The sequence below is a fragment of the Globicephala melas genome, chromosome 7, assembly GCF_963455315.2.
Source record: "Globicephala melas chromosome 7, mGloMel1.2, whole genome shotgun sequence".
In the NCBI taxonomy this organism is placed as follows: Eukaryota; Metazoa; Chordata; class Mammalia; order Artiodactyla; family Delphinidae; genus Globicephala; species Globicephala melas.
This window is the reverse complement of record NC_083320.1, coordinates 11388477-11415643: the sequence shown is the minus strand read 5'-3', so window position 1 is coordinate 11415643 and position 27167 is coordinate 11388477. Positions and strand designations below refer to the sequence as shown.

At 40.6% G+C, this 27167-nt stretch overlaps 1 protein-coding gene across 1 annotated transcript in view; it reads left to right on the top strand.

The window, feature by feature from the left end:
- LOC138842766 (collagen alpha-3(IV) chain-like) overlaps window positions 1–27167 on the top strand; it is a 70913-nt gene that overhangs the window by 41471 nt on the left and 2275 nt on the right. Inside the window, exons 2-6 of the mRNA XM_070046037.1 lie at window positions 19625–19681; window positions 21381–21470; window positions 24388–24432; window positions 25036–25080; window positions 25774–25836. Coding sequence (XP_069902138.1) covers window positions 19625–19681; window positions 21381–21470; window positions 24388–24432; window positions 25036–25080; window positions 25774–25836 — 300 coding nt within the window. The remainder of the gene's footprint in view (window positions 1–19624; window positions 19682–21380; window positions 21471–24387; window positions 24433–25035; window positions 25081–25773; window positions 25837–27167) is intronic.

Here is a 27167-nt window from a genome sequence, read left to right as displayed (position 1 = left end):
TGTTACAACATGGATGAACCTTGAGGACATTATGCTAAGTGAAATAAGTCAGTCACACAAAGACAAGTCATTTGTGCGTCCACTTATACGGGGTCCCTAGAATTGTCAAATTCATAGTGACAGAAAAAATGATGGCTGTCAGGGGCTGCGGTGGCGGGGCAGGGAGCTGTTGTTTGATGGGTATAGCATTCCAATTTTGCAAGATAAAAAGAATTCTGGAGATTGACTGCTCTATGTGAATGCACTTAACGCTACTGAACTGACACTTAAAAATGGCTAAAATGGTAAATTTTATGTTACGTATATTGTACCACAACCAAACGTTTTTAGAAATAAGAGGATATGTAAAATATGACTGTATATATTTTATTTAATAAAAATGTAACATTTACTTATTAGTTATATAAACACCACCCTTACCTAGAAATTTCAGTTATCTAGAAGATAATAAAAAACCTGGACAAGACTGCAAATCTCCTGAACTTTGTTTACAGCTGAGGCCTTCAGACTTTACCCAGAGTCTTTTTGTTCTGAATTTGTAAGCAATTCTACCAAACTCTAGTTACCTGATTTCTTAATAACACATATGAAACAATTAGAAATGCAGCAAGAAATACAGACAGCTACAGGCAGCAAACCAACAGCAGAAAGAAGGAAAGGCAGAATGCCTTCAAAAAAATCCTTCCTCAAAAAAAAAAAGGATATTTAACAACTGAAGCCATATACTATGTTGTAGTCAAATGATATAGATGCAAACCTCTCTATACATGTAATACCATCAATCAACAAATATTTCTTAATTATCAGTGACTTGCCAAGAATTCATTAGGATATGAAAATGTTGACAGTGACAGCAGTAGTGTTTAGAGAAGGAAGATTATGCCACTTAAAATCTATTTACAAAGGCAGAGGAGTGTGTAATACAATGACAGATGATCAAAGTTTGGGCACTTCACGGCATAAACTCCAGTTATCTAGAAATTAGACTTACAATATTTCATGTTTCCCAACAACCCTGGGTCAAAATGAGACTTTTTTAAATCATCATAGATGGATTAGTGACGTGACTTGCTACCTCACCCACTTTGCTCCTTTTGTAACGGAGCAATTCGTAAGCATGGTACTCACCAAGCAGCCCGTGTGCAGGTTATGAAGGCATAGTTGCTAGTTTTAAACATTTGAAACAGGGTGTCTTGATTTTAGACACATTGTTTTCTTGGCTATAGCCCTGTTGTATTTGGGTATTTGTGCCAAGAACCACAGTTTATAGATTTGGGCTGTAGAAAAAGCTGATATCCGACAGAAAAAAAATAATACTTGTTGTACACTACATCACTACATGACGGTGAATTCTGGCGCTTTCCTCCCTATTTCCGGGGAAGCTGTAAATTGTGAAAAATTATCAATATGTCATCTAGCAGTGTATTTACCATGCGAAGATTCAGAAATGAAACTTGTGGTTTCAGCAACTGAATTCAATAGCAGAGATCATTGTTCAAGAAAAGTGTGCTTGTAAAAAAGACTTGATCAGTGCAGTCTCTGATGGGACCTCAGTATTTTTCTTTAGAGGTGAAGTATTAAAATTTGGAGGCTTAGGGACTTCCCTGGCTGTCCAGTGGTTGGGACTTCACCTTCCAGTTCCGGGGGTGCGGGTTTGATCCCTGGTCAGGGTGCTAAGATCCCACATGCCTCGCGGCCAAAAGGCCAAAACAAAACAGAAATAGTATTGTAACAAATTCAATAAAAACTTTAAAAATGATCCACATCAAAAAAACGTTTAAAACAATATTTGGAGGGCTTCGAGTTAAACATTATTTTGAATGTTTTGCTTGTTCCGTTGGGCAGCGTGTTTCTGCAAACAAGACTGTGCTTGCCGAAGGGCAGGAGATGCTCTCAGGGCTGCTGTGATAGCCACATTCATCCATTAAAATACACATTCAGAGCTTCCCTGGTGGCGCAGTGGTTAAGAGTCCACCTGCCCATGAGGGGGACACGGGTTCATGCCCCAGTCCGGCAGGATCCCGCGTGCCGCGGAGCGGCTGGGCCCGTAGGCCGTGGCCGCCGGGCCTGCGCGTACGGAGCCTGTGCTCCGTGGCGGGAGAGGCCCGCGTACCGCAAAAAGAAAGAAAAAAAAAAAAAAAACACATGCAAACTCCCAGAGTAAATGACTTCTGAAAAACCTGAATGTGACTGAATAGCAACATTGTATAATGACTATAGCACAGCCCACGACACTGCAGCTCTCATGAATCCTGACTGCCAAAGTCCTATTAACAGACAGCCACACCATTTTACTTGTCTGCATATATATATACATACATGTTGTGTATAAATTGTGTGTGTATATATATGTATACATTATATACATAATTATTTTGAATTTGCCAGACTAGCTAAACCCCTTTTAGGGTTCTCTAAATGCAATCACACATTTGAAAAGATGTCATGTAAAAACATTGCCTTTCTTATTAGGATGTGATACTGATTATATCTCTGTCCTAAGAAAACTAATTTAAATGCACTTTTGTTGTTCTTTCTGTAGTCTTCATTCCAAAACTAACAGTGAAGCAAGCTATCTAGATGCCTGTTCTGAACAAGCAAACTTTATTTCAGCAACAACACAAAGATATTTTTAATAGTAAGAGAAAAGCAAAGCAAACATTAGGAATTCCTGGTGTGCAAATAGAATCATCTCAGAGAACTCCAAAACATATCTGATGCTTAACAGTTAGAAATTTAGTGATCCAAATTTCAATTGTTTGCATTCAAAATTATGTTATTTTTGCCTGCTTGTATTTCTTATTCTGAAATACAGAATTAACTTTAAAAATCCGTTTATCATATCCTTCTGTATTCCTGCAAAACAGATACCACCATTATGCAGAATTTCTCATCTTCTAATCAAAAATGAAATAGCATAGAATGAAATCTCTATCCTCTGACCCAGCTTTTCTCTCGTCTTTGCCTTTTCCTCTTACTCTGCTTTCCAGCTCATGCGTTTATTCTTCTCGTAGTGCCCCTCCTATTTATAATACTACACTCTGCCAGCTAATGGATTTTTTTCCCCCAGTGCTAATCCTAAGGACTCTGGTTAATTCTCCCGTGGCTTTCTCATTTATCTGCTCCTACGATTTTATTTACTTGGCATTAGTCATGTGGATGAGAAGAGATATTCAGTCAATCATTAAAATGTCTAAAATATCCATGTTTGTTTTTCCAGAGACATAGCTTACACTTTCTTTTTTTTTTTTTTAAGATGTTGGGGGTAGGAGTTCATTAATTTATTTATTTGTGCTGTGTTGGGTCTTCATTTCTGTGCGAGGGCTTTCTCTAGTTGTGGCGAGCGGGGGCCACTCTTCATCGCGGTGCGCTGGCCTCTCACTATCGCGGCCCCTCTTGTTGTGGAGCACAGGCTCCAGACACGCAGGCTCAGTAGTTGTGGCTCACGGGCCTAGTTGCTCCGCGACATGTGGGATCCTCCCAGACCAGGGCTCGAACCCGTGTCCCCTTGCATTAGCAGGCAGATTCTCAGCCACTGCGCCAACCAGGGAAGCCCTACACTTTCTTACTTATTTTTGTAGGATGTCTCACTCTAGCTGTCATCATTATATTCCCATGCTTATCTCTCCATGGTCTGTTTTCAGAGCCATGAAACATTGTATTACTCTTAATATTTGCCCAGTTTCATTTTTAACCTTCCTTCATCACTATAATTAGAGTTATATATTTTATATAGTTGTATAAATTACCCCTACCACCAATTTTATGTACCATCTTTATGTATTTAGCAACCTGTAATCTGTCTTTCATCTAGTCAACATATATTGAGCATCTACTGTTTGCGATTGTAGCCCCAGTGCTATCTAGGAGTACCCTATCCTTTGAGGTTTAAAACCACTTGAAATTCTTTGAATGCCATCTCAAATCCATGGGAAGTCCAAGTTCTGCCCAAGACTTCTGCAAATTCCCTGGGGTCTGCATTTTCTTGGTAGCTGCTGCTTCTGATTTCCTGTGCTTGCTAAAGACTGAATCTCCCAAGCATCTCAATTTCCACTTCTCTTGTTCCATTCGTGGATCAGAGCAGGACAGAGAGCCACTTGTTCAATTTTCCCCAGAATAAGACAGTTTCATAGAGCAAACTTAACTGAGGATTCAGAGACAACAAAGGGGACTCCAACTGTATTTATACTGTGGTATTTCTTACTCTGGGTGGTAGGCAAAGGGGTGTTTGTTACGTTACTCTTTTTACCTTTCCATACATATGGACCACTCCCACCATTCTGGTGTATCTAGAGGGCCTCGTTTATAAGCAAAGGGGCCCCTTATGTCCTGTGCCACAGCTAAGGAGACAATTTCTCCCCTGGGAGGACGGCTCCTCCCCCCCAGACCTGCCCTGGGAACTGTCCCCACTGCCAGAAACACAGAGACAAGTAAAGTGTGGCTTCCTATGAGAAGGCTTGTCAGGTGATAGAGGAAGACATGTAAACAAATACCTACAATGCAATTAGACATGTAATATGAGAGCAGTTATGCACAAAACAGAGGAGAGAGCCACTAACTGCCTAGAGGATTTAGGGAAGTCATCTTCCAGAAAGAAGTAAACTTTGAACTGCTCCCAAATGAGCAAAACTTAGCCAAGCAAGGTAAGGGGTGGTGAGAAGTGCGCATTCAGGCCAAAGAAGGACCATGTGGAAAAGCACAGGAATGGGAATGAGAGCGAGGGTGAGCAGTGGCCTCTGAGGCTGGGGAAATAGAGGGACCAGAATACAAAGAGCCTCATACATCTTGCTGATGGGTATCGTGCTGAGGAACAAATAATTTTAATAGGGGAAGTGATGTAATGCAATTTGGGGTATCTATTTAGGGTTGGTAATTAATCCAACCATCTTCTATTTTTAAAAATAAATGCTGTTTTCATTATCTCATAAATAGCGCAGAGGTTAGTATAATAGTTTTCCAGATGAGTCTTAGTTCCTGCTTCATGCTTGATATGCTGAGGAGATTCTCAAAGTGTGGTCTGGGGAACCCAGTCTTCTGGGCCGCTTGTTTCAAATGCAGAAGCTAGGCCCTCAGACTTACTCGTGAGGAAGGGATCCTGGGAAAAGCATGCCTACCTGGAGCTCCAGGTAATTTATAGATACTAAAAGTTGAGAGCTGTTATCCTAAATTTTAGTTGTAGTACCATGAAACGAAAGAGAGATTTTTCTGAATCACAATTAGATTTGAATGGGTGCTATCAAATAAGGATGCTAATCGCAACAAAGGCAACAAACCATCCAAAAGGTTTATATTATACGTCTTCAAAAGCAAATTCAGGGTATCAGATTCTCTTCTTATGCTTTATAGAAAGTTATATTCATGATTTATTGGCTTGTGTCCAACCCTAATCAAAATGTTAATTGGACAGCATCTACTGTCCACTGTTCGGAGAAGACATTTTCATAGGGATGACCCAGCTAAGCCAGGAATTGTGCCTGAGCGCCATTCAGCCATAGAGAATTCTCCTTCTCTACGGTGAGCTTGCAGGTTTGTGGGCAGGAGAGCTTGTGTGCAGGGCCGTCTCTGTGCATGAAGTTTGCAGTCTCTCCAAAAGGCAGTCAGCTCCTCTAGCCAAGGGAAAATTAGAAGTTCCGGGCTCTAGATAAAATCTGGACCAACCTCAGAATCGGTCTGAGACAGATGACCCTAAGGCCTCTTGCAGTCTTAATATTCCGTGATTTATAACAAGGGAGAACGTAGGTCTCCACTACCAGCAACTGAGCTCTCAGGCAACCTCCAGATTTATTTTTGTCTCAGAGAATTGTCAGCTTGAGGTTTCTTCATCATGTGTCTGAATCATTTTTCTTAAAATTTTCCTGTGTTTATTCTGACTGTATTTTTTTTCTACCGGGAAGTCAGAGCTAAATTGGTAGTTTTCCAAATTGAAGGAAAACATCACTTAATATGAACTTAGAATGCTTCTTTGTTTGAGAATACAATAAATTATAGAACTTTAAATGTAAAGGAACAGGAAATTTTCTGTTTTTGAGGTGAACTTTCTTTTTTATTGTTCTGGGTGAACTTTATTTTTTTACTATTAATTTTTAGCAACATAAAGTATGCAGATAGTAAAAAAAATAATAGTGATAATGATAAAATACTTGTAATATAAAAGACAGAACAAAAACAAAGCCCCTCTTCGGGTTACCCTCTCCGAAGTTCCCCTCCACAGAGGCAACCACTTTCAATTCTTGTGTCTATTTCTTCCATTTATTCACCTCCATGTTTCTGAAAAACGGGCTTATAGAGTTACTTCTCAGTTTGCCACTTTTGACATTATCTATCGACTTGCGGTTTGGTAGGGGAGGACGCTCCCATGACCCACCTCCCTCCTTTTCCTCAAATCTTCTCAACACGCTTGTATCGTAACTTTTGGTTAAATCAGTAGTGAATGATTTTGGAAATTTTGTCCACTGCTGAGCCACTACTTTTCATGTTCGTAGACTTTCTTGGACAAACTTTCGTTTTACCCGAAGTCTTCAAATTTCCTACTGTCTCAGTCGTCAGACAATTGTCTTATCTCCTTGGTGTCCCCTTGGGGCCCCAATCCTCTGGTTCCAATCTGGGTCAGGTGTACCATCGTCATCTGAGACTGTCATTCTGAGTTAGGTCTCTCTCCTGGATCTCATATCTTTCCCTTTTCCTGACCTAATTCTCTTTTTTTGGTGGAGCACATCTTCCTGTAGTTTACTCTGAAAGTGTGCCTGGAAGGTAATATTTTTGTTCATTACACATCTGAAAAGGTCTGTGTCTTCTCAAACTTACGTATCATTTGGTGAGTATAAAATGTGGGTTGAAAATCAATTTCCTTCAGAATTCTGAAGGCCTCAAGCCATATGTCCCGCGTGATCTTGCTGTTGACACATCCAATGCCTTTTCGACTCCAAGATCTTTGTATGCGACTGTTTCTTGTTGCCTGTTTACTCCTAGGATCTTGGTTCCCAGTGTTCTGTATTGTTATGATAATGCGCCTCAGATGTGTGTGTTTGTGAGAGGAAGACATTTCCTAGGCCCTATCAATCTGAAAACTTATTTTTTTCACTTGAGAAAATTGTTTCTTGTCATTATCTTTTTAATAATTTCCTCCTTTCTATCTTCTCTCTTTTATCTTTCTGAAACTCCTATTGGACAGACACTGGGCGTCCTGGATTGATGTTCAAACCTTAGTTTTTTTCTTATTCACCTCTCTTCCTTTTGTCTTATTTTCTAGGAAGATTTCCTGAATTTCTCCTTCATCATTTCCATCAAACTTGCAATTTTAGTTGGGCCCCTGTATTATTTATTGCTGCCTAACAAGTCATCCTACAATATTGCACTTTAAGGCATCAAACACTGGTTATCTCATACGTTTTCTGAGGGTCAGGGTTCTGGGAGCAGCTTAGCTGGTTGGTGCTGACTCAGAGTCTCCCATGGAGCTGCAGTCAAGCTATAGACTGGAGCAGTAGTCATCTAAGGCTTGACAGAGTTGGAAGAGAAGCTTGAAAATAGGTCATTCACGGGATCGTTCCTCAATATATGGGCCTCTTCCTAAGGCTTCTTGACTTATCAAGGCAGCTGGCTTCCCAAGGCAAGTAATCCAAGAGTGAGAGCAGACGGCACAATGTCTTTTTATGACTTATTCTCAGAAGTGACATAACATCACATCTACCTTATTCTAACCTTGGTTCAGTGTGGGAGGGGACCACACAACAGCATAGACACCAGGACGAGATATCGCTGGGGCCATCTTGGAGGCTGGCTGCCACAGCTCTGTTCCAACTTTTTTTGTTTCTTTTCTCTTTCTCCTCTGTGTGTGCCAAGCTTTTCAGGGCTGCCTTTCTTGGGAGTCCTCCAGGACCCCAATCCAAATAGTGTTAAAATGGTGTTTCTTGGTTCATGCTCCCTCTTCTGTCCAGGAGCCAGTCTCCCGGGTACCACAGTGGGCTTCAGACTCAGTCCAGCCACCTAAGGCTTTGGCCTCTCCCACTGCTGTATGTTGCCATGGAATTTTGCTCACCGGGAACATGCATCTTGTTTTTTGAGTTTGTCTGTTTTATTTTCTATTCTTATATCTTATCTTTTATTGGAACAGAGACTATGTGCCAGTGTATTCATAAATGTACCATCCCACTTGACTTGAAGATTCCGCTCACCTCCATCTTCCAAAAATTAATTGACACTTTTAATCTTGTTTTGTCTTCTCACCCATTTTACTTGTCTCGTGAGTTGATACTTTTAAAATTCTTTATCCATCATCGTATTCTGGTGTTCAAAAGGAGAGGGCACATACGAAGTTATTGAAGCAACTGTCTTTCTGGATTAACTCTCATATGAGCGAGCCTGTTTTTCCTGCTTTTCTTCAGAATAGTATAGCTACTCAAGCAGCGTCCATATTTCCAGATAATGTAACATCAGAATCTTCCCTAGAATCCAAAGAAGGCTTCCATTTGGAAAAGTGGCCTCGTCTTATGGGTGATCCTGAGCTTCTTCTTTCTTTCATACTTTTAAGTTCACGGATACAGCTTCTTCTTTCTTTCATACTTTTAAGTTCACGGATACAAAATGGATTTTTCCTTAAAATGTCTTAACATTTCTGTGATTAAGTACCGGGTTTCTAAGAATTCTTAACAACTGTCCCAGAACCAAAATGGAAAAATGTAAAACTTTTAAATGCACTTTAGATTCGCCATTGACAATTGGTGTAGTTAGCCAAGTAACAGCTTGTGGAAGTGGTGAAAGGCATGTGGTCATTCTCCACATGGACAAGGGCTAAGGGCAGCTTCTCCCAGGAGATTTACTCCCATCTGAAGCAGCACATTCTGGAAAGATCAACCAGAACCCTAAGTGCCTGGTTCAACTGTCAGTAAACAGGTAAAATCCTATTAAGTGCTTATTCACAGATTATCAAATGAAAATGGGAGAGCTGAGTTTTGTATATAAGCTACATTTTATTTTTTTTTAAACAGTATTATCAAAGATATTATCTGAAAGATGTGGTCCTATGCCCAGGCAAACCAGGCTTTCAAACTAAGGGGCCCCATCCCCCAACATGTGTCTCCACCTGTGGGTCTGAAGTTGGAACTTTCTACCATTTGTGGCATTTGTGGCAGGGGTTTGTGTTTGTGTGTTAAAAGGCATTGGTTCTTCAAAAACAAAAAAACAAAACAAACAAACAAAAAAAGGCATTGGTTCTTGAAAAATGCGTCAGATTTTTAAAAATTAATTCATTAGCGTGCCTTATGCACTATGAGATTAACTTCCTGTCACCTCTCAAACAGAAGACCATGCTGCAATACGTCACTAAGCAAATAGTGGCCAGCCAGAGGGGATGGGGGCAGAGAGAGGGGGCAGTCATGCCTAGTTTAGCGCTTCACAAGGTCATATCTGTGTAGACTTTCATCAGACTAAGGCAAATGAAAGAAATAAGAACAGTGTAGAGATTTTTTATGAAGAAAAAGTTATTTGTTTTCATTTTAAAAGAACATCTTGTACTCTGTGAGCATTTCCTTGCTTCCTTCATAGTTTTTTAATTAATTCATTTATTTTTACAGAATGACGACAGTGGTAGATGACAGATTGGTGAGTGAGAGGTTAGATTTGTTTGTTTGTGTTTGTAGGTGGCCATTGCCCTTACAGAGCAAATTATAAATAGGACAGTCCTAGGTTTGTGTCCATTAAAAAATATGTATTTTACATCTCTGTAAATTCCAAAGCACTAGGAACTTCTGGATTAGATGATCTTCAGGGTTCTTCCAGTCCCAAAATTGCATTATCTTGGGCTTAAGTGTGTTGGAGGAAAAAGCAAATAAGGGAGGGATGGGAGGAAAAGAGAGAAATTCCTGTCTGACATTTGGAGGCAGAAAAATCATCTCTCACCAGAGCTCAGAGCTGGTAAATTCCTTAGTTTCTCTTTTAATGTTTTTATGTAACTTCTGTACTGCCACAAAACATATAATCAAGATAATTTACACCAGGGGCTAACAAGCTTTTTCCATAAAGGGTCAAGAGACAAAATCAAGGATATTATGTCGATACCTACATAACAAGACAGAAAGCAAATACCCACAAATACTTTAGTGAAGAAACACCAAACTTTATTTACAGACACCAAAATTTGACGTTCACATAATTTTCATGATACAAACTATTATTGTTCTTTTGATTTTTTTTTCAATTATTTGAAAATATGAAAACCATTCTTAGCTCACAGGCTATACAGAAAAAGAGGGCAGACTGGATTTGACCTGTGGACTGCACTAGCCAACCCAGCTGATTTCATGAGCAACCATGTTATGCTTATTGCTGGGATTTTATGACATCCTTGCAGCGCAGTGACCAGATGAGGGCAGGAGATGTGCATTCTCTCTCCCCCAATGTCTCGGTAGCCCACAAAGCCGGTCAATAATGACACAGGGCGGGGCTTCCCTGGTGGCACAGTGGTTGGGAGTATGGCTGCCGATGCGGGGGGCGTGGGTTCGTGCCCCGGTCCGGGAGGACCCTGCGTGCCGCGGAGCGGCTGGGCCCGTGAGCTGTGGCCGCTGGGCCTGCGCGTCCGGAGCCTGTGCTCTGCGCGGGAGAGGCCGCGGCGGTGGGGGGCCTGCGAACCGCAAAAATAATAATAATAATAATAATGACACAGGGCATAGGGTTGAGAATATGGCATGGGTCAACCCTCCTGGGTTCAGATTCCCCTGCTCTGTTCCTTACCCCCTGTAGCCTTTTAATCTCCCAGTTGTCTTATCTGGAAGAAGAGACTAATAATAGCATCTACTTCACAGAACTGTTATCAAATGTCAATCAGATCATGCACTAGGCAGTGCGCCCTGAGCAGTGCTCCCAAAATGCTGCCTCCTGGTATCATTAGAGTCCTGATCGAAGTTCATTTTCTCCACAGCATCCTTTACATAGGATACTGTAGAGTCTATTAATCTTACATGAAGGGCAACGGCCTCATAGTCTTACTGAACTCAAAACATTTTAGGGCAAGAAAAATAAAAAAAATAAAAACCTGGGAGTTAATGATTATAGGTATAAAGGCCACTCACTGCTTTATGTGAGTTTATTCCCCAGTGGACCAAGAGACGTCTGATTGCCACCTTCTTAGTCAGAGCCAGTAATCTGTGCATTTGCTGTCGTCCAGAAAATCACAAACGGGTGGCTGGTTTAGAAGTCTAGACTAGTGTTGTCTCTCTGGACAGAAAGATAGGAAGTGGCAGTTGCAGTGAGATCCCTGTGATACACAAGTGCGGGGACAGTGGCTCCTGGGCGGGGAAGAAGGGGACACCGCAGAAAGCAGCACATGGATGTCAGCCTCGGTCACTGGAGGGCAGGCTGCCAAGGCTCACAGTTGGTTGCTTAAGGCAGACGCGGATGTAGGGACCCTGCAAAGAACAGCACTGGAGTCTGTCTGGCACCGCCAGCCCGCAGTCTGTCAGCTCTTCTTTTCACACACAGAAACTTTGGCCTCAGGCTATTGGCTGGGCAGGGGGGTCAATAATCATAATGCAAAATCAACAGAGCTGCTCAGTAGAGTGTTAACCAGCTTTGAACGCTGCCAACTTCCCCTTCTGCTAAACCAGGCTGGGCTGCGTGAGGGGGAGGGGAGCCTGGAGGGAGGGCTGGGAAGGCCACGTCTGTTGCACGGGGATGCACAGAAGCTGGGCCTGCGATGCTTTGAGAGTAGAAAGGGGAAACATCCAAGCTCATTTGGAAATTATTTCCTGGTTTATTCATGAACAATTTTTTTAAATGTATGTGCATAATTAGATCCTTTATTAGCTTTAAGAGTAAAAATCAGATAATTTTTTTACTGCCTGCCGGTGCTGAAGGGATGTAAAGATTGTGAGACCCAGTTCCTACTTGCAGACTAGTAAATGTAATAAGCCCTCAGCTCATGGGCATTTAAGTAGCAATATTAAGTTAATATATTAGTAATAGCCCACCTTATGGATAGCCCTCTGTAACAGCTGTAGGGGAGGAAAAAGTTTTCCTAGACCCTCTTAGGGTTCCTAGCTGGATCTGAAAATTAAACCGACAAAAACAGATTAACAGGAGAAAAGCATACACATTTTTAAAAAAATTTTTACATGTGCATGGGAGCATTTGCAAGAGAATGAAGATCCAAGGAAGTGACCGGAGGAGGAAACATTTAGCCCTTTCAGACAAAGAAACAGTAAATTTGTGAAGAATTGATAAGACAAAGAGGTTTGGGCTAGAGGTAGTAAATGGTGAAGGAGTAACTAGGAGATAAGGGCTAGTTTAATGAGGTTTATATGCAGATTCCTCTAGTGCTATCTCTGGGCTAAGATTCTGTCTTTATTAAAAGGAGAATATATTTCCTGAATTTAGGCACAAAATGGGGGAGCTTTTTCTGCATTTAGTATTTCTTAATTACCTTCAATTCAAAATAATATTTGTATATCAAAGAGGCGAATTTTGGGTGACACATTCTGGTTTCCTTCACAGCCCTCAGTAGGCATCCTATGTACCCTTCTAAGTGCTTTACCAGTGTTACCCTATTTGACCCCATTTTACAGATGTGGAAACGGAGGCACCAGAGATCACCTAAAGTCACACAGGTGGCTTGGCAGAGCTGGCATTTAGACCCAGGAAATCTCCCTGGAGCCAGTGCCCTTTACCTTTCTGCCACACTGTCCCCGAACAGAAGGCAGTGTGCAGGTGACACACGGGCAATAATACATGGTCACGATGGGAGTTGAAACAGAGAGAAAAGTGTGAGAGCTGATTGATGAGTGTTCCCAGAAGTGCTTACTGCTTTTGTAATATATTTGATCTGCCACCTTTCATTTTTAAGCATCAAATACAATTGATGTTTCAAACCCCAATATTTATTTTATTAAATAAATAAAACAAATTGTTTCTGTGCTCAGGTACAAATCATAATTGGTTAATCAGCTAATATATTCAGCAAACTCTAAGAGGACTATTAACAAATACTATTTAATCCATTTGCAGTTTAACAAAAATACGTTTTAGTCTCTCTGACAATTGCTCAGGACCCGTTATTTGGCAGTGGACAAACGACTTCAGGAGGAAATGTCTGGGAAGGCAGTGGCTAGTTTGGAAAAAAAATATCAGAAATTAACATGTATGTGCTTTGGCACAGGATTGTGCAGCCAAAAAGGAGAGAGTGGCCGCCCCCAGTGACTGAGCCTGCTACTGAATGCAGGACACTCTACCGGCACCCTATTGACCTATAGAGATTATACTGGATTGGCCAAAAAGTTCATTCAGGTTTTTCTGTAAGGTGTTACGGACAAACCCGAACGAACTTTTTGGCCAGCCCAATTGCTTCCTTTACAGGTGAGATAACTTGGAAGGATTAAGTAATTTGTCCAAAGCTCCAGAGAGTAACTGGCAAATCTGGAAATAGATCCCTTACAGATCTGGCAGGAGGCGTGTAATTTCTGGACTTCATAGGCTTTTAAGATTCTCTACCACCAAAGTTTATTTTGCATCCTAAGTGAGGTCATAAAAAAATGAATGTGATTATTAAATGAATGGGTCTCACAAGTTCAACTGTTTAATATGCAGTGGTGCTAAAACGTCATGTAATCTTGGATCACTTCCTGATGTGTTAATGGTTAGCAGGGGGAGAAAAGCCATAAAATCATTATTAAGAGCTTTCTGCTCATGACAAATGATTTCTCACTTCATTAAGTTACATGGAAACTAAGAGGTACTTTATTGTTGGAAGAGGAAAAATCATTAAAATGTTGCTTAAGAAATATCCATCGTTATGCTTTCTTAAGACTTCATAGCATTTGGCCGTACTGGTTTTCAAGTGATTTAGCATTTGAGTAGTAATTAATGGGTTATATTCCATTAATATAATCATGGTGTTTTAAAAGGGAGTCCAAAAAAGTGGATCAAACTCAACAAAAATGAAGATATGGCCACTATTATCTTCTAGTCAAATAACCTATCTGAATTATTGAATTATTAAAACACATTTGCAAAGTTAAAAATTTATTTCAAGAAAAGCAGCACAATTAAGAGAAATGGATCTCTTGAGTCTGGGGCTGCTGTCATCATATCCAAGAAAAGCGAAGTGCTTTATTTCACATGGCCCTCTGCTCAGCTCTCTGCAGCACTTGCTTCTAGAGAAGCAGCTGAACATCTGCCAGAGAGCTGCCCAGACCATAATTATGAGTTTATTCAATCAGGTGGAGCACCCACATGTCAGCAAAATTGTCACATCCTCTGAAATCCTAGTCGGTTCCATTGTGCAGATATATAAGCAGGCGATGCCTTGCCAGTTTCACTGAAAATTAAAGTTGGAAAAATTTTGGAGCAATTCTGCTCAACTGGGCACAGAAACACAGCCCTAGCCCTGGCTTTGGAGTCTTGCCAACAGGGCTGAACATCTACACCGTGGATGACTGCAAATGAGTAGATAATACAGTAGACCCTCTCTCAATGACTCTCCTTTTAACTTTCAGCAACTGACCAGAACTCTCCATACCTTCTATACGATAGACCAGTTTGATGCCCACTGTCTGCTGCCCCCTTGACACCCATAGGCTTCCCTAGCACACTGACATATGCCCACTCCACGGTGGAGCTTTACGATTGCCAAGAGTTAGCTGCTTCTGCCAGTTGTACTTATTATTATAACAAGGTCATCTGATTAAATATTAAATAACAAATTGTTTAAATACAAATGCATAAAAAAGACATGTTTCTCTCGAACTTATGGTTACCAGGGGGATGGGTGTGGGGAGGGACAGATTGGAAGTTTGGGATTGACAGGTACACACTGCTATATTTAAAAAGTAAATTAATAAATAAGAAAATTCTTAAAGACATGTTTCTGTGAAAGTTAGGTTGGAAGATTTGAAAAGATAAAACTGATAGAAAACTGCTATTCAATTAAGTGTGTCTGAGGAAACATTTCAAAAGTTAGAGGGAGGGACTTCCCTGGTGGCGCAGTGGTTAAGAATCTGCCTGCCAATGCAGGGGACACGGGTTCGAGCCCTGGTCCGGGAAGATCCCACATGCCACAGAGCAACTAAGCCAGTGTGCCACAACTACTGAAGCCTGCGCACCTAGACCCTGTGCTCCGCAAAAAGAGAAGCCGCTGCACCCCAACAAAGAGTAGCCCCTGCTCGCCACAACTAGAAAAAGCCTGTGTGCAGCAAGGATGACCCAACACAGGCAAAAATAAATAAATAAATTTTTTTTTTTAAAAAAAGAGGGAAACATGGATTCGTATCTAGAAGGACTCTATACTCAGATTGCTCCACAAGCATCTTTAAGCAATTGGCCTGTTTCAAAGAAACTCAGACTGAAAATGTCGGGGGTGCATTATGCGTGTGACTTAGCAAGAGATGCCCTACACCTCTCGATAGCAGACCCATTCCCAAAGAAAAGACCTGGGCCCTGTTTCACAACGTTGAAGAATTGTTGTGCATTTATATGTTTTAAGTTAAAATAAAATGCTTAACATGTTTACGTTTCTTTTGTTAGTTTGTTTTTGATTCCTCACTTTCACTAACTTTTTCAACTAACCGACCAGCTGGCTCCAAACCATTAAATAAGCCTTCCACCCTTGTGTGAAAACAATGAAGCCAAATACAAACAAAAGCTAAATATGTCACCCCTTGAAGATTCAAGCAAACTCAAGGGCAATAATGTAAAAAATCAGGTGCCATGGTTTTGATGACAAAGAACAAGGATCAGAGTTGCTGTTGGTGTTCATGGGCGACCAGTCCCCAGGCAAGAGGGAATTCAGAGGAGCGAGGGCTGACACTGAGTCCCGCGCCTGACCTCCGGGTGCAGCCGTGTCGGCTCTACAGCTTCTTGGATCTGTGACAGTCACTTGTTAAGATCAGACCTCATGTATTGATTATATGTGAAATCACTGATTAAGACCAAATCTCTGGTATGAAATAAAAGATTTGTGGGACTTCCCTGGTGGTCCAGTGGTAAAGAATCCGCCTTCCAATGCAGGGGACGTGAGTACGATCCTTGGTCAGGGACCTAAGATCCCATATGCCACAGAGCAACTAAGCCTGCACGCCACAGCTATTGAGCTCGCGCGCCTCAGCGAAAGAGAAGCCAGCGCCCCACAATGAAAGATCCTGCGTGCTGCAACTAAGACCCGACACAGCCAAAAAAATAAAATAAATAAATATAAAGTAAAAAAAAGATTTGTTAAAAATTAAATCGCTTTTCATTTTCTAATGGTCATCAAGGGTCTTGTAAAGCTGAAGATCTTGTTTAAAAACTAGTAACTAAGTTATTTTATCAATGTTGCTTCCTTAGGTTTGGAAATAATGTTGTAATTGGACAAGAATATACTCTTGTTTTGGGGAGATGCATGCAGAAGTATTAGGTGTAAAGTGTCATGGTGTCTACAGTCTACTTTTGAACGGTTTGGCAAGAAAGTGTGTGTGTGTGTGTGTGTGTGTGTGTGTGTGTGTGTGTGTAGCTGTAAAGGCTGGGAAAGCACGTTAACAGTTGAGAAACCTAGATGAGAAGATACATAGGTGTTCATTGTACTGTTTTTCAATCTTCTGAAGATTTAAATTTTTTCCAGAAAAAAATTTATATCCAAGCAAGTAACAACTAATTAGCCTTGTGTTAATTTTAACATGTGTTAAAAGAGCCAAAGCTTCTAGTTTCATTCTCTTCCACTTCAATCACAGTTGTTCAGAATTCATACATATAGAATCTATATACATTTATATAGGAAATATCTTAGTCATGGCAGCCCAACAACAGCCATAGACATCACATGCATTGAAATTCCAGGACCAAACTGGATGTAAACAGATTACCAGCGCTCCATCCACTCACTTATCCATTCAGTCAATCCACAAGCATTTGTTCAGGACATATTATATGCCCCAGTTGCCATTGTGAACAAGACTGAACAATTCCTTCTTTCCTGGGGCTTAGGGCCATCAAGGAAAATATACATTAAACATAGAACTGCAAGTGGCCCAGGGGAGCATATAAGAAGGGGGACCTGACCTAGTTTGGAGGAGTTCAGCAAACATTTATTTGTTCAAGCTAAGGTTGAAAGGTTCCCAGTAGTATAGAGTGACTATGACTTTTACTGTAAGAAATAAAATTAAGATGACCTGCATGCATCTTCTTCGGAGTTAGAGGACTGCCCAGTTGCCTCCTCTTACCTGTGGTCCAGAGATGCTTGGAATCCAGGTGTTGTGTGGTGTCTGGGAGGCAGAAGAATCAGAGATGCTCATGGTCTTTGACCATGTAAAACAGTGGCCACACTGCTGTGGAAACTTGAGCCCCAGCTCCTTGCCCAGGTTGAACTTCCTCGCCCCAGTATCTGGTCCCCTTGGGTGCAGGACTCGGACTTTCCTTCCCAAGGCCCTGCTGCCTCTTCCAGACACCGTGTGGGAACATCTTGCTGGCCCTTCCACTCTTGGGGCCAATGGTCAACAGGTCCCTACACTCCAGAAACAGTAGCCAGGAGAAATCTTGTCTTCAGGCAGCTTTTGCTTTCAGCCCAGTGACAAAAGCATCCCGAAAGTGAGGGGCATACAAGCCTGGCTACTTTCCTGGAATGAGAGAAGAAATGGCATCATAAACAAAGAGCGGATGTGCAAATGAGTGTCTCAAATGGCATAGTGTTCAGAATCTTCAGAGAATTAGCTCTACCCTACAGACTGGGAATTTAGCTATTGGTTTAGACTGGTAGTATCAGAGTCACCCAGGCGACCTATTTTGATTACTGAGACCAACACCAGGATTACTGATTCAGTGCATCTAAGGTAGGGCCGAGAATTTGCATTTCTGAGAAGTTTCCAGATAATGCTGGTGCTGCTGGTCTGGAAATCCACACTTGGAGAACTACTGCTTTAGTAGATATTAGCATACTAGTGTACTAAATTAGTGTATTAGATTCAGTATATACTTAGTATACTTAAACATGTGACTGAAATGAACACTAACGTTTAAAAACCTAGAAAGACAAGATTAAAATAATTAAGCTAGGTATGACTTAATAACCCCAAGCATCTGGGAGGAAAAGTGGAAAAATTTAGTCTAAAAAAAACCAAATAGCCAACCTTGGGAAAAATATAGACTTTCCTTTTCGGTTAATTACTTTCCATTCATATAAATTGAGATGCGTGTAAATGTGGTGAGGATCAATGATGAGTGTATGAAAATTACTATGGACTCCCCTTTCTTTTTTTTTTTTTTTTCTTTTTGCTGTACATGGGCCTCTCACTGCTGCAGCCTCTCCCGTTGCGGAGCACAGGCTCCGGACGCGCAGGCTCAGCGGCCATGGCTCACGGGCTCAGCCGCTCCGCGGTATGTGGGATCTTACCAGACCGGGGCACGAATCCATGTCCCCTGCATCGGCAGGCGGACTCTCAACCACTGCGCCACCAGGGAAGCCCTCCTCTTTCTTGAATAACAGCATAGCCTACTGCCCTCGGCTCAGAAAATATATTCAATTAAAGATGTTTGTGTATTCTTATTTTGATTGCACAAACAGGGTCCCCACTTTGGGAATATCTGAGGCAATTTCTTTTTCTTTTTCCTACCAGCCATCACATCTCCTAGCCTTGCCCTGCCTCTGCTGTCAATTACTATCTTTTCCTGGGGAAAATAAACTGATTTCCAGTCAATATTAACACCGCCCCAAAAAAGATAAATATATAACTATAGAAGGTGTGTCAAAAATTTTTTTAAATCCACTGTTTAAATCTGTTTCTCTTTGTTCCTCTGCTGGCAGAGAGGAATTTAAAAATTGACCATTAGAGTCGGCGTGTGCAGAGATGTGAAAGCTGGGCCTGTAAGTGTGTCAAAGTGACTAGTTAGACGGGTAAGAGTTCCCAAGTTCACAGCTAAATTTTTGGTTTTGTTTTTTAATAACAAAAAGCATTTTGATATTGGCTCCAGTTAATTAGTTTGTTCTTTAAAATACATGACGGGTACTGATAATCTTTTCTCAATATTGAACATTATTTCGGGAAAAGAAAACCTTAGAATTACCTATAGAAGATATCACCAATTAATATACACAAATACATATATGTTCATTTTGCTGAACCTAAGAAATTTGCAAACATTAGACCACTTTCTACCTACAACAATGGAAATTTCATATGGTTCAACTATATATATATATTTTTTAATTTTACTTATTTATTTAACCATTGTTTAATTGAAGTATAGTTCATTTACAATGTTGTGTTAGTTTCAGGTGTACGGCAAAGTGATTCAGTCATATATATGTTTTCTTTTTCAGATTCTTTTCCATTTTAGGTTATTACAAGATATTGAATATAGTTCCCTGTGCTATACAGTAGGTCTTTGGTTCAACTATATATTGTTCTGAAAAAAAGGAGAGTTGACTTGGTTTTTTGCATAAATAAATTACTTGAAATTCCTAAATACAATAAAAATGATGTACTCTCCACAGTTCTATGTACATCTCACTTTTCTACTCTATTTCTATTGATAAATTGCTACAGTATCACAGGGATCCTGCTAAATAGTGTTTGATGCTCAAAGAACAGAAAAATATGTTTGCTTTTGTTCTGTCAGTTGGGCTCTATTAAGCCATTTTTAAACAAAACCCTTTCTCTTTCCCTCTTCCTAGGGCTGTGTCTGTAAAGACAAAGGCCAGTGCTTCTGTGATGGGACCAAAGGGGAGAAGGTAAACACAAAACCTTCATTCTGCTTCTTTTCTCCAGAGAGCTCATTAAAGGATTCACACTCTTCTTTCATTCGTAGCAAAAAGATCAGCAGTATGATATTCCATTCCCCAAGTCCAATTTCAAAGTAGCTGTATATAAACATGAACCTGGGGTGGTAGAAAAAGGCCTTGGAGGGAAACTTCAAATAACTTGTATAAATACCGGCAGTTACTGTAACTCTCTTGATCTGTAAAGAAAAGATAGTAAGTTAAAGAACAACAGAGTTTATAAGAATGCCTCCGTGTGTATACCCATTGTTGCTAAACGCCAGAGAACAACTGAAAACAACTTGATTGCCTCACTTTGGCAGAAACATTGAAACCTGCAGATTTTGCCCTGCAGCATTGGTGTGAGGGCGCCTCCTGGTGGAAGAATCTTGCATCAGCACTCTAGCTGAGGCAAAAATTCGGCGGAGGAAAGCATCTCCATTGTAGAATTGGAGTGAAAAATGAGTGCCGTGAAATCTCATTAATTCGCTCCATTAACTTTCAATTTGTGATGATTAAGACAGAGGCAGAACTAAAGTTTGTCCTTTGTTTACAAAACCCTTTTCTCAGATATGCTAATGAATTGCTTAACAATATTGAAAGATGACTGCTTAAAAATATTTTTAGAACATATTTTAAGCTCTTTAGACAAAATAATAAAAATTACCATATTTATTTTAAAGTATTCTATAATTCATGTGTAGTTTGACTTAGGGTATTTCCTGAAGCTATGAAAGTAGTATATTCAGATCCATGTTGGAAAGCTATGATTCATTCTCGAATTCAAGAAGCATTTATGGAATCCCTACTCTGGGTGAGATGCTGTTCCAGGTGTGTGAAGGTAATGGAGTATTAAGACGGGTCTAGCAAATGCTTTTATTTCTCTTTTTATTGGATTTCACACACACTGTGAAATCGCTGACTTGATCACTCTTTTAAAAATCAAATTTGCTAATTGTGTAACTAGATTGACTGAATCAACCTGTGGCCTTTACTATTAAAGAGGAACCGTGGGATCTGTGTCCACGGGAAGATTATTTGTGGCAGAAACATGTCCCTCATTGGGCCTAAATTACTAAATTACTCACTCATCCCTGAGGGCTTTCCCGTAATATCATCTCTTAACTATCTAGCTCACACTTTTCGTTTTGCCACTTGATATCTCTCCTGCATCTCCTCCACAAACAGCAGATTGAATTCCTAATCCCTGTGTAATCAAGAAAAGACTAAAACTCATAGCCTGTGTGTGGTTCTTTCAAGCTACATAGCAATTATGCACACTCTCAAGACATTCTTGTGCCTGATTTTCACTGTCTCTCCATCCCCCAGAAAACACACTCCACCAACCTCCATCTCTCTAGCTGGGCTTTCCCCTCAGTTCTTGATTCATGCTCCCTTAATCTCTGTTCTGGGCAGCTCTACCATTTGGGTAAATGTAGAGTTTCCAGGAGACCAAAGACAAACACTTTCAAGCCTACAGACAAATACTAACAGCTGAAAATTTAGAGTTACTCTTGTACTTACTGCTGAGGGCTATTTTTTTTTAATCCAAGGAAAAAATATGCAAGATATTATCATTACATCATAAAGAAAAGAAAATGATGGTTATGGGTGTGTTTATTCCTGGGAATTGCTGTTCTCTGTGTTTATTGTCTTGTTTTGATTTTAACAGGGGGAGAAAGGCTTTCCCGGACCCCCTGGGCCTCCCGGCCAGAAAGGATACCCAGGTCCGGAAGGCCTGCCTGGACCACAGGGACCCAAGGTATGCCAGTCTGTGAGTTCAAAAAATCCCCAGTCCACTTAACCTTCTTTATGCTGACCCCAGGGCTGCTGAGAACCTGGAGAGAATTCCACATCGCAGCCAGCTGATGGACGCTCTGGTAATTTCCTGCTCCGGTCTTAGCTGGGCCCTCCGAACTGAATCTTATTCCAAGATGATTCAAATGATTATCATTATCTTCAAGCTCCCTGCTCTACCTCATCCCCCTCCCTGAGCTACAGTCTCCCTACCTGCATCGGCCCCTCCCTTCTTTCGTCCCACATGAAAGGATGAGTTCTTTTTACCTTCCATTCAGGACCTATCCCTCTACCGGTATCCTGGTCTCTGGGATTCCTACTAGAACCCTGTTCTGATGGTGTGTCCTCTTTCTCAGCCATTTCAACTTTCCTTTTGATGTTGGTTTTTCTCTTTCCATCCTTAAGCATGCAAATATAAAACCCGTACCAATATAAACTTCCTCTAGATCGTTCAGGTCCTGTAACCAAAGGATTGCCATCCTTTCCCTGTCTTCCCTTTCTCAGTCAAGCTTCTTTTAAAAAAATAAAATAACTAACCACACTGGCTGTGTTTCATCTCCTATTCACTCCTCAGCCAGCAACAATTTGCTTCCTGCCCACTGCCCTGAAAACCCATGACCTCCAGGTCACCCATGGCCTCCAAAAGGCCAATGCAGAAGGATACTCTGTGTCTTTATCTGACCTGGACCCCTCTGCTTTGTTTCCAACTGTGTGGATCACTCTCTTTTCCTTGAAACACATGTCTTTGTTTCTGGAATCCTCTTTTCTTTGCTTTCCTCTTTCTCAGCTGGTCCCTTACACATCAGGCATCCTAAGGTTCCTACCAGAGCCTACTGCCCTTCACACTCATCACAGATTTTTATCCTAAAGTCTGTGATACAACAAAGGGCTTTGTTTCAATAAATGCCCTAGAGGATTTGCTAACTAACTGTATAACCACTAGATCTGCTGATGGCTCTTTCCTGCTGTGGACTTAAGCCTGGGCTCTCACGCATCCACTGGGTCGCTCCCCTGGCTGCCGGTTTCCAGGGAGCTGTGAACTAACTAATAAATTACGAAAATGCAATTATAATTGATCCACACAGAGTCTTTTTAAATTTCAGATGTATAGACTATTTAGGCAACATTTTCTGCTAATTTATTCTGAGCCAGGCATTGGGACATTTATTCTTGACTAGATCTCATTTATCCCTCACATTGATCCCATCAATCATGACTATAGTTACATATTATTATCTCCATCTTAGAGATGAGGAAACTGATTCTCAGAGCACTTAAGTAATTTGTTCTGGATTACATAGCTAATAGGTGACAAAATCACAGTTCAAATCCAGTATTAGATGACGCCAGAATCAAACTCTTACAGCCAAAGAAACTAAACCCACACCTACAGTTTCCAAGTAAAACTGCAAAGCTTATTATTTCCCAGGAATTCTACTTTATTGTATTTGTGTATGCTTTTTGTTTCTTCATTTCTCCTTCCTCTGATCCTAATTTTGAAAAAGTCATTCAGATTCTGGACATTTGGTGTCTGATTTCAGACATGTTTAGTGTCTGAACATTCCGCTGCGTTCCTTCAGGGTGTGGCCTCAGATTTCCCTCCATTCTCCTGGTAGAATGAAGTTGTCACTTCAACGCTGGACTTAGGATCAGCTTAATGCCAACTCCTTCCTTTTTATTTTGTCCTCTGCACCCCACTCTGCTGGTTTCCTTAGCATTTCTTTAGAGAAGCCAGCAATAAATTAAAATTATAGTTGTAAATACAGGTGCTTCGTATAGGTTACATGGTGTGCAGGTATTTCCTAAAGCTCATCCAGAAACGTATGTTGTCATGAGTTCATATGTTAAAGTATAGCTCAGAGATGTAGTCACAAATGAGAATCCGATCAAAGGCAGGCAATCAGAGGATATTAAAACCTGACCAAAAAGATTTTTCAGGTTTATAAATGTCTTAATTTTAAATATTTTCTATATATTCTCCTATAGAAGATATGAGAAAATTTATAATGGGGATGTGAAACCTGCAAGTCACGCTTCTGCCTTTGCAGATTACACACAGCATCCTGCAGAGGAGGGGGCCATGGTCACACACCCAGGAATTCTACCTCAGACAGGAAAGGCTGACTTTGGCCTTGACAGTCCAGTCTCAGAAGGCTCTGTAACAACCTTTTCCTCAAATAATCAGAAATACCAAAACATACTGAAACTCTCAGGAATGATGAAAAACTTTTGGATAATGGAACTTTCACACCAAGTGGCCTCGTTAAAACAGTTTTGTTTGTGGTTATTCTCTAAGAAACAGGACCTCCAAATGTATTCATCGTGTTCTTGAAGCAAGTTTATCTCTGGTTCAGGCAGTCCTTAGTTTGCTATTTATTTATTTGTGCCCACCAGGGACATTTTGCTAATAAAGTGTTTCTCATGCACAGAAATATTGGCTGCCATTCTCATCCACTGTTGTAATCGTGTCATTCATCCTTATCAGCCCCCGGCAGCTGTCTGGCTAATGTGGGGCTTTTCCAGAGGCACTTCTCAGACACTAATGTGAGCAAGAATTATCATCACATCTTGTTGAAATGCAAATTCTGAATCAATAGGTCTGGGAGGTGAGGGAGCTGTATTTCTAACAAGCTCCCCCGATGAGGCTACTGTTGGATCCCGCACCTTGAGTAGCAAGGGTATGAATGGATTTTTGTTTGTCCTTTCGGATAAATACTATAGCGCCAATGAAACAACAAGCAATTGAACCGTATTAACGATGAAATAATCGCAAGAGCAAAACTCTTTGGCGTGTGAATAAAACTGGGACCTTTCATTTATGGGCTTATTAGTGCCAAATAATTGTCACAGTGCTTACCTTTTGTTTTCTCCTTTGGATCTAGGGCTCTCCAGGACTTCCAGGATTCACTGGTCCCAAAGGCGTGAGGGTTAGTAGTCCAACCAGTCTAGCCTGACTGTTTGCTGAAACTTCTTTTTTTTAAAAAAAGAAATCTGCACTGTAAAAGTTATACAGATGTCACAAAGGAGTACATTGTGTGTGATACACTTCTATAGATGAAGTTCAGGAACAGGTAAAACCAGTCTATAATGGTAGAAGTCAAAATAGTCCTTACTTTGTTGAGGGTAGGTGTTAACTGACTTTGAGAGGGCATGAGGGAACCATCTGGGGTGTTGGAGATGTTCTATGTCTGGATGGGGTGACAGTATCACCAATATATGCATATGCACATATATAAACATTCCTCAATCTGTTTGTGGAAGATTGGAGCACTTTACTGTATGCAAATTAAACCTGAAATAATCTACCCAAGAAAGGTCCAAAGCAATCTTAATCATCTCTTTTAAAAGTTATATAAATGGAAGATTTACAAAGTTTGTCAAGCCTTTTTTTGTTTTTCAAATAGTTTTTAGTGTTCCCAATTATAGTTGCAGAACGGGGTTATTGGCATGGTAAATCATTTTTTGTTTATAGGTTGAACATCTTTAAAGAGTTTTTTTCTTGCTGCCCTCTCCGTTTTCTATGTCTTTAGGGAACAACTGGATTACCAGGATTTTCAGGTCCTCCTGGACTTCCAGTAAGTAATGAGAAAAATGTGTAAATGGAATAATAAGAAGTAAGCTCATTTTAATAAAGATGTTAAAGCAATAGCACAAGAAAATGAGTACTGATACATTTGCTACATGATGAAAATATCAGAATCACATAGTGTATTAGAGTGTGGATTTACAAGACATACAAGTCAAATTATATTTCCTGAGATACAAACAGATGGAACAGATTGAGATGGAATGGGATGGGATGGGATGGGGTGGGATGGGATAGAATAGAATAGAATAGAATAGAATAGAATAGAATAGAATAGAATAGAATAGAATAGAACAGAATAGAATGAACTCTGCTTGATAGCACAGGATAATAAAATAATAAAATAGTTACCTCTGTGCACACTTCCCTCTTCTCTTTCCTTTACGCCAGCTTAACACAGCATGCTAATGGACTTATTTTATATAGAAAGACCTTTTGTTTTATCTTAAATATCTGTATCTCACTGGATAATTTTTGGTTTTAATTAGCCTATTTTATTTGCTATGATTTTTATTTAAATTATTATCTAAAAGAACTAATTTACTACTTTATTTAAATAACCATTTATACTTAAAGGACTATCTAAATTAGCCCATCTTTTCCCACCATGGTTTCTGCACTGTTTCCACCTGTTCCCGGGGCCTGATTATCTCTCCTTTTTGAGACTTGCTCTATTGTTTAGGGCATCCCAGGCCATCCTGGACCGTATGGACCTGTCGGTTTGCCAGGATGCAATGGTTCTAAGGTATGTATGCCTCACACAGGAGATAGTTAGTTAACGTTTTGCTAAATGAATGAATCAAGGTGAAGTAGTAATGAGACAGGCTAGGCTTTCCTTGAAATATTCTTTTAGCCAGAACCAATGGTATGTGTCTTCAGGGCAGACATATGATGGTTTTCTTTCTTCTTATGCCTTTTTCTTTACTTTCTTCCAGTTTTATTGAGATATAATTGACATACAGCAATACATAAGTTCAAAGTGTACAGCATAATGATTTGACTTACATACACCATGAAATGATCATCACAATAGTTTAGTGAACCCACCATCTCTTATAGATACAAAATTAAAGAAAGAAAAAACATTTGTGTGTGTGATGAGAACTCTTAGGATTTACGCTATCAATGTTCATGTATAACATACAGCAGTGTTAATTAGATTTATTGTGTTGTGCATTCCCTCCCTAGTACTTATTTATCTTATAACTGGAAGTTTGGAGTACCATTTGAGTGTCTGCATCCAATTCCCCTCCCCTCCCCCACCTTGCTTTCTTTTTTTAAAAATTTATTTATTTATTTTTGGCTGCCTTGGGTCTTCGTCGCTGCATGCGGGCTTTCTCTAGTTCTGGCGACCGGGGGCTACTCTTCGTTGCACTGCGCGGACTTCTCATTGTGGTGTTTTCTCTTGCTGCGGAGCAGGGGCTCTAGGTGTGCGGGCTTCAATAGTCGTGGCACGCAGGCTCAGTAGTTGTGGCTCGCAGGCTCTAGAGCGCAGGCTCAGTAGTTGTGGTGCATGGGCTTAGTTACTCCGTGGCATGTGGGATCTTCCCAGACCAGGGCTCAAACCCATGTCCCCTGCATTGGCAGGTGGATTTTTAACCACTACACCACCAAGGAAGTCCCCCCCACCTTGCTTTCTGATTGCTTTTTAAGGAAGTTCTCTGATGCTCTCCCACCGAAAGATAACTGGGGGCTCAAATGGTTATTTGCATCTGAGGTTGTGAGTGTATATAAATCAGAAACTAAGGCTTGGAATGCAAAATTGGTCTTTGGAATAGAATGACTGAGCTTTTCGATGTTCATTCATCTCCTTTGTTTCCTGACTGCACTCTCCTTTTCCCCAGAATGGTGGCCATGAAAGGAGTAATTACTAAAGTTTCAAGGAAGCAGCAATTGAAAAGTTCTTGGCACAATTAGCCTTTTGCCATTTATGCACAATTTGAGAAACAGTAGATTCTAATCCTGTTTTCAATTAAGATAATGGTTTCCTGGCCTTCAGCCTCATGACCCAGTAGCTGTAAGGAATTTGGGTTACTTTGTCTAGATTTACCACTGCAGGGTTGGAAGAGAGAAACA